A 15,487-nucleotide genomic window follows, 5' to 3' on the forward strand; every position below is an offset into this window, starting at 1 on the left:
CAGGAGTTTGCCCAAGAACAAAGTGCATAGTGACCTCAGGATTTTGCCCACTATTTCTGCCAATTGTGTGAAAGTGGAAGCTATATTTTGACAAAATTTACCTATCACAAACCGAGCACAAATACACTATTATTAGTATTTAACATTTGTACAGAGCACCACAGATTCTGTACAGGGAAAATAAAGAACTGATCCCTGCCCTGAGAAGATTACAGTCTAGCCAACCGTACAAACTATTTTACAATACAACTTTAGGGTCTGAGTCAGTCAACGCTTGCCCATGCAAACGATCCTAAAACACAGAAGTAGTTTCAATGATATCAGTGAAACTATTCAAGTACATAACAATTTGCAGCATCAGGCTCCTACTTTATGTAAGGAATTATGCTGCATTTGCCTTGCAGCTTCCATCAAAAATATTTTGGACATTCATTTTCCGTAAAAACATTGTAAAAGTTTGTCTAACAATTTTTTTTTACCATTATTTGTAGCTTCTCTGCAGCACGAGGAATGTTGAATTCAAAGGATACTACACCTTCTTTACTAGAAAGTGCAGTCTTTTTCTTTGGGTCTTTTCTATCTCGGGTAAGAGTTGCAGTAACAGACACGTCAGCAGCAGGAGAACCATCAGCAGAAGCTATAGATGCCTATTGGGGAAAATTTCCACAGGCAAATGACAGAGTGAAAATAAAATCTTAAAACAAGGAAAGATATTTTAAACCAATAGGAAATATGAACCTTTCAAAATTATTTGGAAATTTGACCACTGGGAGGGAGAATCAGGAGGTGACACTGTCTTTTTATCAACTAGTATCATACAACTACACCCAGATCTCCTTTTGTGCCAGAGCTCTCCTAAGCACATGTTACTCCTGGGGGAATTATGTGCCACTGCACAAGTGCAGTATTCATGTGCCCTGCAGATTTTTTTTCTTCACAGAAAATACATTCTGCTGAAGCAGCACTGCAGTTATGCTTTTCACTCACCAGGGGCTACTCTGTAGTGATGAACTGCCAAAATCTTAACAACTGGTTCCTTACTGAGTCTTTGGTGGCACTTCAGCGGTGGGTCCTTCACTCGCTCTGGATCTTCGGCAACACTTCAGTGGTTGGTCCTTCAGTGCCACTGAAGATCCGAGTGAGTGAAGGACCCGCTGTGCCACCGAAGACTCGAAGTGCCGCCGGTGATTACAAGCCCCACGTGGTTAAAAAAAAACAACTTATAAAACCTCATCCCTGCCGGGGCCCCATTGAAACTGTTCGAATCAGGCCCTGAACTTCCTAAAGCCAGCCCCACATATCGGGGTTGCAAAATTGTATTGGGGGCTGGGTAAGGAAGGCTGTACCTCCCAAAACAGCCTGTCCCTCTCCCATCTGACCCCCACTCACGTCCTGCCCCAACTGCCCCCCTCAGAACCCGCAATCCATCAATCCCCCCGCTCCTTATCCCCTGACCACCCCCTCCTGAGACCCCTCACCCTGCCACCCAGGACCCCACCCCCTACCCAACTCTCCCCACTCCCAGTCCCCTGACTGCTCTGACCCCCCATCCACCACCACCCGACAGACCCCCGGAACGCTCATGCCTACCCAGCCCCCCGTTCCCCATCCCCTGACCGCCCCCCCTAGAAACTCTGCCCCCTCCAACCGCTCCCTGTCCCTTATCCAACCCCTCCTCCCAGCCCCAGCCCGGCCCCCTTACCATGCTGCTCAGGGCAGTGTGTATGGATGCCACGTAGCCCACTGGAGTTCACAGCCCCACTCCCTTACCATGCCGCTTAGAGTGGCAGGAGCTGCCCAGGAGCAGTCCGGAGCGCTGGCGCTGGTGGCGTGGCACACTGAGACTCTGCGAGGGGGGGAAGGTAGGGGAGGGGTGGAGGGAGCCTCCCCATCCTGGAGCTCAGACTGGCTGGACAGGACAGTCCCGCGGGCTGGATGTGGCCCATGGGCGAGAGTTTGCCCCCCCCTTAAACAACCGGTTCTAAACCTGCTTCTAAATTTAACAACCAGTTCACATGAACTGGGTGTGAACCGGCTCCAGCTCACCACTGCTGCTATGGCACCAGAACAGAGGCAGCCAGCTCACTGGCTGTAGCACTCAACAGCCTATGGGGAGAGAGCAGAGGGTGTGTTCCTCACAGCACCCTGCCTATGGGGCCAGGTGAGGAGGCAAGGGATGGACAGAGAGTGTCACATGAGGCTGCTGGGGGATCACATCGACTGTGGTTCAGAAGGGCTGGTGGTGAGAACAGCCTGGACTGGTAGTTGAATGGGAGTGGGGGTGCAGGGACACATGGGGACAGGAGGATACAGAGACATATGGGGGGGCAGCTGAATGGGAGGGCAGGCCTACATGGAGATTGGGGGCAGGGACACATGGGAACGGGGAGAGCAGGGTGGTGCAGGGACACATAGGGATGGGGCAGATGTGTCTGACTGACTGGGAAAGGCTAGGGGTCAGCCAGGGTCTGCATAGGGGAGGCTCCTCAGCTTCCTAACAATCCCTTTTCCCCCCAAAAAACCCTGTTCCATACTTCTCCCATCCACACCCAGCAACCCTTCAGGTTCACTCCCAGGCTCATTCCCAGCAATTACTTCCCTCTCCCTCAGCTCCTCCATTACCCCTGATTCCCCCAAGCCTTTGCACTGCTTCTGAGGGGTGTGGGAAATACCTTTCTGTATTGTAGATGAAATAAATTATTACTCATATGCCTAGTAAGGAGTCTGTTTGTCAGAAAAACATTTCATGAACCCTTTTTGTTGTCTGTATTGTTACAGACATACTTGTTGACAGGTATTTTAAAATAAATTATCAAAATATTTGTAACTGACATGATTATATTGTGTTATTTTGACAAATAAAATATGCAGAATTTTGCAGAATTTTAATTTTTTGGTGCAGAATTCTCCCAGGAGTAGCATATGTAATCACTCAGGGCTTGGAGACAAGTGATTATATGAGAATTTCCGCTTCCATAAGAGACAGACACACACGTGCATACATTAAGTTTCTAGCCATGATAGCTGTGCTGAAAAATTTGAAAATATTAACCCTGACAGCTCAAAAGACAGAAGACAAATGAAAAGAAACCAACTTTTATTTTAAAAATCTCTGGATTTGTAAGGCAATTTCATGATTTTTTGGGGGGGAAAGGGAGCACTGTCTCATAGCTTTTGAAGGTTTGAGGTGCACCATTGCATCCCTAGTTCCTTTCTTAAAGAGAAGTTCTATATTTTCTGCTCTCCATCACCTGCTATGGCTCTACATACTCAAAAAGATAGAACCAGAAAATGAACAGAGATAGCCAGCAACATTTTGGGCCTACACCTGCCAGGTACTCCTATCATAACCTAGTCCCAGATTTGGACCTTAGCGTCCAAAATATGGGGGTTAGCATGAAAACCTCCAAGCTTAGTTACCAGCTTGGACCTTGTAAAGCTGCCACCACCCAAAAAATTAGAGTGTTTTGGGGCACTCTGGTCCCCCCAAAAACCTTCCCTGGGGACCCCAAGACCCAAATCCCTTGAGTCTCACAACAAAGGGAAATAAACCTTTTCCCTTCCCCCCTCCAGGTGTTCCTGGAGAGATACACAGAAGCAAACTCCGTGAATCTAAACAGAGGGATTCCACCCTCTCTATTTCCAGTCCTGGAAACAGAAGTACTTCCCTCTTCACCCAGAGGGTATGCAAAGTCAGGCTAGTAAATCTAACACACACAGATTTCCCCCTCACTTCTTCCTCCCACCAATTCCCTGGTGAGCACAGACTCAATTCCCTGGAGTTCCCCACTAAAGAAAAAACTCCAACAGGTCTTAAAAAGAAAGCTTTATGTAAAAAGAAAGAAAAATACATAAAAATGGTCTCTCTGTATTAAGGTGACAAATACAAATACAGAAGGTGACAAGAAATATGAATAAACAGCCTTATTCAAAAAGAATACAATTCAAAACACTCCAGCAACTATACCATGTAAATACAAAAGAAAGAAAACAATAACCCTTATTGTTTTTATGATCTCTGTACTCACAACTTGGAAACAGAAGATTAGAAAGCAGGAAACAGAAATCCTCCCATAGCCAAGAGAGAGACAGGCAGAAGACCAAGAACAAAGGGCTCACACACAAACTTCCCTCCACTCAGATTTGAAAAAGTCTTGTTTCCTGATTGGTCCTCTGGTCAGGTGTTTCAGGTTACTTCTTTCCAGGTGAAAGAGACATTAACCCTTAGCTATCTGTTTATGACAACTCCTCACAAAGAAATCCCATGGAAGAAGCTGGGAATTCTATGGGCAGAACTGCTGCTAGATGAGTTCCTTTTAATGGAAAAAAGCAGATACTGCAAACTAAACGTGACTTACCACAACAGAGAAAGGTGCCCCAGGCACAAAATATTGTTTGGTGTGGGACAGGTCGATAGTATAAGGAGATTTGACAAACTTCACACTACTGAGTTCTTCCTCCTGGATTTCACCACCTATTAATAGCAAACACCTTTTATGGTCCAAGACATTTTTTACTCCCACATAAAATGTTAAAAATGCAACCACAAATGAAGAAAACTAAAGTACAACAGAAGTGAATGAAGCTAAGCCTTCGTTTCCAAAGACTCACGGCTTAGTTTACAATGGAATATCACTTTTCTTGGCCTTGATTTCTCTAGTATGCTCAGGCTGCTCTTCAGTCTTGTGAAGCAGCTAATCCACATAGCCAATGAAGCTGGGTTGCATTGCCAGTGTGTACTTCTCAGCCTTCCTGCTCTCCACCCTCCCACACACCTATACAACCCAATTTTCCCTTCCCTTCTGAACATCCTACACCTCCTCCTCACATCCCTCTTACTGTCCTTGCTGAGGGAACATGGTGCAAATAGTGGTTTGGGGGAAAGAAAACACTTGGCATTTTTACCATTTCTGTGAATTGATAGCAGGCAGGTGATATTTCTTTACGGTTAAAGGTATTACTCAGTGTCAGGAGGGTGGACTCTGGCCCTTTGAGAGCTTCAATTTTTACTTTGGGCTTGATGCCACCACTCTCACTCCCTTTGAGTAGTTCTTTTCTCTACAATTAGTTCTATTGGGAGTACTCAAGCAGGCCTTACTCAGTGTGAGTAATGGCGGAAGAACCAGGCCATAGGTTTTTCACATTCTGGGAGGAGAGTTTTCTTTTCTGGCAAATACTTCTAATGCTTTTATGCTTGTTCGATATTTTATTCTGCAGGTTCAAACTTTTACGATAACTTCACAATCAGCTCCTGCCCATCCAGCATTATCATTCATTGGTTTTGGCCAGGTCTCCTTCTTGCTGCAAAAAAGCCAATACATTCCTAGCAAAAATTCAGTATGGATAGTGAGGAGAGGGAGGAAGAAACCCTTCTATAATACCTATTTGCCTCTTATGTGCTCCCAGGGTCAGCCCCTGCTGAGTTAAGTTCATCAGCTGTGTATGCCATTATATGCACAATTGTGTCCATAATGTTACGACTCAGACTAAATTATGGCAAGTATGAACATATATATTATCCAGCTCTCTTTCAATTGTGCTAAGTAGACAATAAAACATGATGGATGACATCCTGGCCCTACTGAAGTCAATGGGAGTTTGCCATTGGCTTCCATGGGTATGTCTTCACTACAGAGTTAACTCAAGAGATCTACACTCCAGCTAATTCTCTCATGTCAGCCTAGCATGAGCGAGAGCAGCCACACTGTAATTGTTGCATCCACATTGATGTTGTACTCACTTATGTGCGGCAGTAAGACTGCTGGGGCATATCCCATGGCCCTTAGTGCTGCAGTATGCTCAGATCTTGGAATATAGCCTTGGGATACCCCTTAGCCCATATAGCTGTGGGGCCTGATCCAAGGCTTCAGCACCATGGTCTGTTCCTCTGACTCCGCCCCATGTTCTGCTGTGTCTGCTAAGGTGCCATACCCCTGGTCCCAAAGTCCCTGCTTAAAAGCTTGTCATGTAGGGCTATGGGTTCTGTGCTTGGGACTGTGGGGAGCCCCCAGTCAAACTCCTTCCTAACAGGGGCAGGTAAATGGTGATTTGCTAACCTTTGCCTTGCAGTAGAAGGTCTTTAGATGTTTACTGCACTGCCTGCATTGAACAGCAGTCCCATCTGCACTTTGAGACAAGTGGATATTTCTGGTGTTGCTCCCAAAATCATGCTCCCTGCTGTGCTCACACCACTGGTTAACCAGAACTGTGGTGTGCTCCTTTGACTAGCTAGCAGCCCGCTGGGTGTTGAGCGTAACATAGAGCTGTTTTGCAGAATTGGGCTGAGCAGGAAATGGAGCTGGCTGAGTAGAACGAAGAGTTAAATGTTGATGGACAAGTAGCTTCTGGTGCATGGGAGGCAAGTAGGAAATGACTAGTGTAATGGGGTGGTTACCCCGCTTCTGCCCTGACGGGCTTAAAACAGCCCTGGGAGAGGGCTGTGGCAGGGAAACCAGCTAATAGGCTGATTGGGGAGGCAACTGCAGCTGGGCCATGCCTCAATCAGGCCTCAGCTGGCCCTATAAAAGCCAAGGAGGCCAGGAGCAGACACACAGTCTCTCTCTGCTTTCACAGAGAGAGAGGGGCCTGGCTGATGGGAAGCTCAGGGCACCTAGAGTAAGGCAGGGCTGAGGAAAGGCCAGAGGGGCTGGGGAGCTCCAGGCTGGCAACTGGGTTGCAGAGACAGGCAGCAGGTCCAAACGCTCATTGCCAGTGATGAGTGGCTTATACCGCAGTCTGCCCAAGGGAACGGGAGCTAGTTGGTGACTGGCAGTAGCCTATCACTGAGGTGAGGTGGGGATAGGGGGTGGGAGGTTCCCTGGGGAGGGGAGACCCTGATACTGAGGGGTGTACAGCCAGGGGGCAGCACCCCAGATAAAGGGGCACCTGAGTCCAGGGAGGGACATGGGGGACAAGCAGCAGTGGGACACTGGCCTGCAGAGAGTGCTTCAAGGCTGGAAACAAGCTAATTCCCAAGACACCAGCAGGAGGTGCTGCAGGGCTGAGTCTCACACCATCACACTAGGAAGAAGAGCTGGAACATACAGGACCCAGGAATGTGGTATGGCGCTGCAGGACTATCTGAACACAAACTTGGCTACAGCTGTATCCTCACTGCAAAGTGGACAGTTCGAAGCATGCCTTACTGCAAAATGTGGGCTTTAACCTATCTCCCAGCTGTGCAAGCACACATGGGTTCAAGGCACATATAAGCACATGCTTTAGGATACTGTGTGTGTGGACAGTGGTGTGAGGGGTGAGCGTAAAACAAGGATAAGAACACATGATAAAGCCTGCAGCATAGACATAATGTGTGTGGACAACAGTTAAATAAGGACCTGTGTTAATTTGCAGTGAAAAGAAGTTCCATGGACCAAGATTTCACCCAATGAGAACTGTACTGGGAAAAGATCAATGAAAATGTTGTAGATTACATCAGCAAATGCTTAGTTTACTTACTTGCAGTTTCAATAACTGTAACAGAGACATATAAAAAATGCCCTTCCAAAGCAGCAATGTTCTTTGTTATTTTTTCTTCTAAAGCTTTGGTACTTAATGTGACTATTCCTTTTCCATTTTGTATCTAAAATAAAGGTGGAAAAATATTATTGCCTTTGGTGCTTTGAATGGTATTAGATTTAAAGGTTATGTTGCATTTTTAGTAAATTGACTGTAATATTACAAGGGCCAGTGTTTTAAGGCCATTGATATTTCATTTCCAGGAATCTCAACAAATATTGAACTCAACTGGTATAAAATGGCATAGCTCCACTGAACTAATATTTAATATGATTCAATATTCAATCAAATACAATCATTTCTAATATGTTGTACTTACTGAAGGCTGTTGTTCCAGGCCTGGGAGAAAGATTTTTTTATCAGTTTCCTCTATTATGCCAAATCGCACATATGCAACACCATCTATCCCTTTTCCATAAGAGTGCCTTTAATAGGAAAAAGAATAAAGCAAAAATTATAGTAATATTCACACAGTAGACAGTCTAATGTGCAATTGCTAATGAACATGAAATGAAAGAGTCTCTTTACCTAGCAATAAGTTAGTATTGTGCCTTTGTAATTGATTATTTCGAACTGAAATACAGCTCTAGAAACTAGTGCTATACATATGATAATCTTTGACAGCTTCGTATACAAAGCTGTAGATATACAAAGTGCAGACCTTGGATGCTTCACTTAGGCCACGTCCACACTACAGAGTAAAATTGAAATTAATAAAATCGATTTTATAAAACAGGTTTTATAAAATCGATTTTACGCGTCCACACTAGGGCACATTACTTTGGTGGTGTGCGTCCATGGCCCCAGGCTACCATCAATTTCCGGAGCGGTGCACTCTGAGTAGCTCAGTAAAAGAATGGGACCAATAACTTAGATTTCCGTCCACACTAACCCTAAATCGATATAGTAATATCGATTTTAGGGTTACTCCTCTCGTTGAGCAGGAGTACAGAAATCGATTTTTAGACCCCTTAAAATCGATTTTAAGTGCCTTGTAGTTTGGACGGGTACAGCATTAAATTGATTTAACTCTGTTCAAATCGATTTAACGCGTAGTGTGGACCATGCCTGAGTCCCTGAGCTAGTCTACACTACAAATGCTTTAATGATACAACTACATCAGTATAGAGATACCAGCAGAGCCCCCTGGTGGAGACACAGGATATAAGAACATAACATATACTGGCAAAAGGACTCCTTTTGTTGGTATAGCTACATGGAGATTGGAGGATGTCAGCATAGCTATGTCAGTCAGAGGTGTGCTTTTTTTCACAGTCCTGGTCAACATAGCTCTGCCAGCATAACTTAGTAGTGTAGATCTGGTCTCTGCACCTCAGTTCCTCATCTACAAAAAGGGGGCCATAGCACTGCCTGTGAACGATATTGCAACCCCATGCAGTATCTGTGGGGTCTCTTTATTCATTCTCTGTATGGTTTCTGTATCATTGTGTTCTACTCCATGGGGGGAGGGTTACCACAGATCTTACAGGAACCAAAAAACAGTGGGGAGTCATTAAGGTGAGTCATTGAGACTAAACAACCGTAGAGATGTACTACCCTGGAGAGTCTTGTATATGCTAGTTCAGACTGGGTTTTCCAGAGACTAGGAAACAAAGAAAGGTCTTTTAGTACAAAAGGACTAGCATTAACTCACACAAGGCCTTCTTTCTGAACCCGTGCAACGATCTCATCTTGCAAATGGGTTGGAAAGACTTTGGCCTACTTGGGCCCCAGAAGACTAATGGGTGACTTCTGATAAGTTTTGAGCATGCAAATTGGAGCTTTTATAATTTAAATATGTTTTCTCTCTAAAGAATAAATATGCTTGCCTAGAAGGAGCTGTGTGGTAACCTGTATCTGCTGGCAATACACTGGTCACAGCCCTCAGAGAGAAAGCAAAGCACAAGGGCTGGCCTTGAGGCAGACTGGCTTGCTGGGGGTATCACAGTGCAGCCTTAAAACTCTGGTCAGAAGGGAGACTCATGTAGATCACCACTCAAAAGAGGTGATGGTGGGAGCCAGAAACCTTAAGTGGGTGCCCTTGAGAGATCACCGACAGGGAATACAGATGCAGTTACCCTGGAACCGTGACTCTGCCTGTGAAGGGGTGGACTAGGCCCAAAGGCCCCCTGCTGGAGGCCTCAGGGTTCTGCCACACCCATCCCAGGAAAGGAGCAATGCAGAGGTCCTCCAAACAGGCTAGAGTGGCTGTAGGGTAGAAGCATCCAATCAGGCCCCAGGAGGGCCATATAAAAGGAGCTGCAGAACAGAGCAGCAGTTAGTTGCTGCTGGAAGCTGGAGAAGAAACGACTGCATGCCTGCCTTGCTGAGGGAACTGCAGCACAACGGATGGCAGGGACTGGAGGGAGCGAGAGGCTGCTGGCTGGCTACTAGGTCTGAGCCAAAGACAGTTTGCTAACACGGACCGGGGAAGCAATGAAGGAGCTCCTGTCTAGCTGTGGACACTGAGTAGGGACTGAGCTTGTGGAGGACTGCAGGAAGATAGTGTCTCCAGGGAGGAAGCTCTGGGGATACAACCCCATACCAGGGCTAGACTGATTTAAAGACCATGGACACACCCAACCAGAAGAGGTGCTCGCGAGAGGCAGGTGTCAACCCTGCTACACTGCCCTACCTCACAAGGGTGTTAAAATTATGAGGTTCTCATATACTACAGTGATGGGGCATATAAGTGCCTAAGATTGATATAGCAATTAAAGAAACATCACGTTTCTGAGACTCTCTGCATAAAGGATCAACCCTACAGTAACTGCTAATGTAGGACCACCATTTCCAATTCAGACTACAGATGGCCTAAAAACCGAACCACTTCTCTGAAATCACTGAATTTTCAGGGTTTTGGTAAAATAGAACCTAGATTTAAACTGCTCTTGGTTCTCCTAGTCTCTGCGTGAAACCTGTGCATGAGAACATAATGTCTAAAAAACTGTATTCATGCTACTTATTTTTAAATAAATAGCAAACATTGCTCATCTGTTTTCATCGTGATCACTCTTTGCTTAGTGGAGGGGACTTAAAGTTGATGATATTATTCTAAAATTAGAAGTTGACCCACATCAAGCTACCAGATCCAAACACCACTGAGCTTTGGGAAAAGTTCAGATCTGGGTCTGAACTAACAGCTGAGGTCCACCTCTATCTAAATCATAAGTTACTGAGCTTTAGAATGTTGCTAACTCTTATACTCGCTGATCTACTTTTTAATTAAAAATAATTAATTTTATTGTCTTAGGGACTTGTTGATCTAGCAATCCAGAAAGAAATTCTCTCTCATCTTCATCTCTTTTACAGCTCATAAAGAAAGCCACAAACCCTGTTTCTTTATTTATCAGACAGCATCTCATTAGCACAGAAGCAGCATTTCACAGCAATGTTTCAAGAAAGAAGAGACAGAGAAAAAGGACCAGAATATGAGAGACTGAAGGAGAAAAGCTTGAGAAAAACCAGAGCCTGCTCCCATTAAAGTTAGTGGAAACTCTCCAACTGATTTCTATTATACAGGATCAGATGTTAGATGACCTGCAGCATGTACACAGAAACAAGAATTATGAGAAGTATATGATATATGATCCATAACAATGTAAAAAATCTAATATCTGTCTATTTAGGTACCTATGTGGCCCTCATCAACCTAGTATCTAAGCATCTAATCTAGAAAACAAACATTTTAAAAAAAGATTTGGTTATTTAAATGGTCAAATTAAGCAACGTACAATTATTAATTCCGTCAAGCCACTCCAAGTAGTGCATTTTGACTTCTCATACGGCTTGAAAGCATTCAGTCTTCAAACTTGGGGCCTCAAAAGATGCATTTGCCAACAATTGAACTGCCTCTTCTGTCTTATGGATTAATTTAATTATTAATTACAAGGAGTGGAGGAAGTGACAGAGCTCACTTTTTCTTATCCTCAACTCTCATAAAAAAGACGCCATTAAAATATACTTACGTCGCATAAATATCAAATGTAAAGGTCTTGTTCCAAATATGGTAGAATGGCTCAAATGGGATAAGTTTGACTTCAAAAGATGGAAGTTCTGCACAAAAGAACACAAAAAATAAAGATCCCGTCTAAAAGAATTCACATTTCAAGTGCGCCTTCAACTCCCAAGAGTTCACAATGCACAAGGCTTTGGAAAAATTGGCAGCTCTTTGTTCCTGCACTGAAAGGTGTGCAGAGAAAGCTGAAGCCTCCATTTAAGCTTTAGGCAAAAGCAGAGCAATCTTTGATAGCCCTCTTGCTAACCAGTAGTTGGAGCTATATTACAACGGCATAGAGACAGATAGACTCTGGACAGGAGCCTGATCTCACAAATACTAATTTATATCCACTAAAGTCAATGATCTTACATATGTAAAATATATGAGAGATCAGAATCAGGCCCACTGGCTGAGTGATACTCTTAGAGTCAGCTGTTCCTCACCAAAGTACATTCATTATAAAATCCTTCAGTTCACTAAGGCTCAGATCGTGATTGGCCCCTATATGGGTGCATAGGGATGAGAGGGTGCAAATTCTTTTCAATTCAAGCACCTTGCACATGGATTGGCTCAGCTGAGTGTCAAGACTGTTTCTCCGTGCATTTCTTTGAGTCCAAGGCACTCTAGAGGGGTAGAGCCATTGCCCTGCTACCTCCAATCACTTCCCTCTCCCCCCACCCCACTGCACTTGGCCCACACAGCAATTCAGACACACTGGGGTGAGTAACCATCATCATCTTAATGGATGGTGGAGACTGTGCGCTATCATATGCACCAGGGAACACAGCGAGGGATTACACCTTCTTGAGGTATAATCCCACAAAGCGCTGGTCGAAGAATGGTTAACATTACATCCTACTTGGGTCACTGCCTATCAAGCCCATTTGGCCCCCAGTTATCTAGAAGATCTAATATCTTAGCACAACCAGATATTTCGCTGTGATATAGTCAGAACTGCACGTACTCATGCTCCCAGTTAAACATTAGCTTACCATAGCTTTTAACTTCAAATTCAGCTGAACTATTGGACATCTCATACCCATCAAACCAAGCCAGGATTTTCCAGTTTCCAGGACTAGTGTTCAGATTAAATAGAAAGGAGAAAGTTTCTCTTACTCAATAGATTTTCAAAGCAATTTAAACATATTTAATGTATTGCTAAATAGAATAAGGAAAAAACCAACCCCCAGCAGTTGAAACCAAACACCAATGTTTGCTTCCTTCCTTTGTTTTCACCCTTTAACAATGATTTTCCTTCATTTTACTTTCCATTTGCTGCTGGGAAGCCCATAAATGTTTTTCTGAAGTACTGAAGTCTGGTTTGAAAGAGACACTTTGGAGAGCATGAGGAACAAGCCAATAAATTACCATGTTGCAAACTACATGGAACACAGATTACCCCCTAAAAACCGATATGAAGAAGAGAGTCACAGTATATTCGCAAAAGGCAATCTTCATGCTATGAGCTCTAATTAATTCAGCATAGCATTTAAGCACATTTAACTTTAAGCACATGCTTAAGTCTCATTGAAGTCAATGGGATTCAAGCTTGTACTAAAATGCTTAAACATAAATGCTATACTGAAAAGGGATGGATTTAAGCACATGATTACAATTAAGCAGTTTGCTGAATTGGGGATTTAATAATTTAGAATACATATAGCCACACCATATAAGCACTAAACGGTTGAGCTGGCTCTTGTAAGGATCAAGGTGTCTTCCACAAGGATCTCAGGGCCACACAAGACTGGGCCATCATTTCCTGCCAAATGTCATTTTCTAAAAGGATGTCATAGCTGTGCTTGAATGTAATCAAAGCAGAAACATCTCCTTCCTCTGTTACGGGACTGTACCGCCCCTCCCTGTGTCCCCAGGGTGAGGAACCTTTACCCTTCTTGTTTTTAAGGTTTATCTTTTTAGTATGTGTTTCATGTTTTCCAGCAGTAGGGGGAGCCATGGCTTGGCATGCATAGTCATGCTGTGCATGTGCATGTGACAGGGCACATGAGTAGGCTAGGATATATATGAGTGCGTTAAAAGCTTCTCCATGTACTGTGTGATGGAGGCGTGACAGATTCTAGACAGAGAAACAGGTTCATTGGCCCATAGCCGGTACGCCCTGCCAGACCACCCAGCAGGGAATGAGATTTTCCTTACTTGCTGAAATTGTAGCCTAGAAGCATATATTTAGATCTTATTGTAGTATTCAATAAAATGGTTAAAATCCACCTGATCTCTCTCAAACTTCTCTGAATTGCACTGGGGAAAGGGCACGCCGTCCTACCTCCCTGCTCTAACAAAGGATGGCAAAACTAAATAACACTGGTGAGGAAGGGAAAATTGTTTCCAAACAGAGACTGTGTATCTCTCTAGTCACTTTTAGTCTGAAGAAATTTCTGATGCTCCCAAATAATAATAGTAGTAATTTTGATATGTTGACACATTGAAGATTATGCCACAGTAACTTACTCTGCAATGTCAGGTATCACAAAATGTCCACTGGTCATTGGCTTTGTCTGCAATGCTAATTTTTTAACCACCATTCCTTTTGAATTCTATTGAGAAAAAAACAAAAACAAAAATACAGCTCATATCCTCAGAATGAAACAGTTGTGTCATTAGCTGAAGTTTGCATCTAGATCCTGGGGAGGGGAACGAGCAAGATTGCTCTAATTTTTCCTTTAGGATTCCACTTTTCTGCCAGACCTCCATACTCCACTTTAGACTGAGAAAGACTATATCAGATTCTCTTCACAGCCTGTAAACACCACTCCTCTTCTGACTGGAAGAATTACTGCTAAATGACACAGTAAATTGCCCTGACAGTCCTCCCTGCCCTTTCTGGCCTAGGAAGGAAGGAAGAAATTGGACCCAAGGTTCCAACATGATGGTGCACAGAACTAGTCCTTGGCTACTCAATCAGCCATACGCTGAATGTCTTAATACAATTATTGTTCTTTACCTTATATTTAAGGATATACTTTTAAACAGTCCCCCTCATGAGACCTGGATGGGAAACTAACAGAGCCTCTCTCATTTACTTACAGGTTCAAGTCTGAAACAATTTGGTAATACTAGGGTTGTCAAGCGATTAAAAAAATTAATCACATTGTAAAATTGTAGAGCCTACAAGTCCACTCAGTCCTACTTCCTGTTCAGCCAATCACTCACACAAACAAGTTAGTTTACACTTGCAGGAGATAATGCTGCCCTTTTCTTTTTTATAATGTCACTTGAAAGTGAGAACCGGTGTTCTCATGGCACTGTTATAGCTGGCATCGCAAGATATTTATATGCCAGATGCATTAAATATTCATATGCTTCAACCACTATTCCAGGGGACATGCATCCATGCTGATGATGGGTTCTGCTCGATAACAATCCAAAGCAGTGTAGACTGATGCATGTTCATTTTCATTATCTGAGTCAGATGCCACTAGCAGAAGGTTGATTTTCTTTTTTGGTATTTCGGGTTCTGTAGTGTCCACATCGAAGTGTTGCTCTTTTAAGACTTCTGAAAGCATGCTCCATGCTTCATCCCTCTCAGATTTTGGAAGGCACTTCAGCTTCTTAAACCTTGGGTTGAGTGCTGTAACTATCTTTAGAAATCTCACATTGGTACCTTCTTTGCGTTTTGTCAAATCTGAAGTGAAAGTGTTCTTAAAATGAACAACATGTGCTGGGTCATCATCCAAGAATGCTATAACAGGAAATATATGGCAGAATATGGATAAAACAGAGCAGGGGATATACAATTCTCCCCAAGGAGTTCAGTCACAAATTTAATTAACACATTATTTATTTAACAAGTTTCATCAGTATGGAAGCATGTCCTCTGGAATGGTGGCCAAAGCATGAAAGGGCACACGAATGTTAGCATATCTGTCATGTAAATTCTTTGCAATGCCGGCTACAAAAGTGCCATGCAAATGCCTGTTCTCACTTTCTGATGACACTGAAAACAAGAAA

At 43.7% G+C, this 15,487-nt stretch overlaps 1 protein-coding gene across 6 annotated transcripts in view; it reads right to left on the reverse strand.

The window, feature by feature from the left end:
• LOC127043240 (complement C4-like) overlaps positions 1-15,487 on the reverse strand; it is a 117,246-nt gene that overhangs the window by 74,769 nt on the left and 26,990 nt on the right. For all 6 annotated transcript variants that reach the window (XM_050937110.1, XM_050937111.1, XM_050937109.1 and 3 more), the window contains 7 exons: positions 13,988-14,073; positions 12,511-12,593; positions 11,487-11,574; positions 7,838-7,943; positions 7,459-7,582; positions 4,359-4,474; positions 480-647 (listed from right to left, as the gene is read on the reverse strand). In XM_050937110.1, coding sequence (XP_050793067.1) covers positions 480-647; positions 4,359-4,474; positions 7,459-7,582; positions 7,838-7,943; positions 11,487-11,574; positions 12,511-12,593; positions 13,988-14,073 — 771 coding nt within the window. The remainder of the gene's footprint in view (positions 1-479; positions 648-4,358; positions 4,475-7,458; positions 7,583-7,837; positions 7,944-11,486; positions 11,575-12,510; positions 12,594-13,987; positions 14,074-15,487) is intronic.

This window comes from Gopherus flavomarginatus, chromosome 1 (genome assembly GCF_025201925.1).
Source record: "Gopherus flavomarginatus isolate rGopFla2 chromosome 1, rGopFla2.mat.asm, whole genome shotgun sequence".
In the NCBI taxonomy this organism is placed as follows: Eukaryota; Metazoa; Chordata; order Testudines; family Testudinidae; genus Gopherus; species Gopherus flavomarginatus.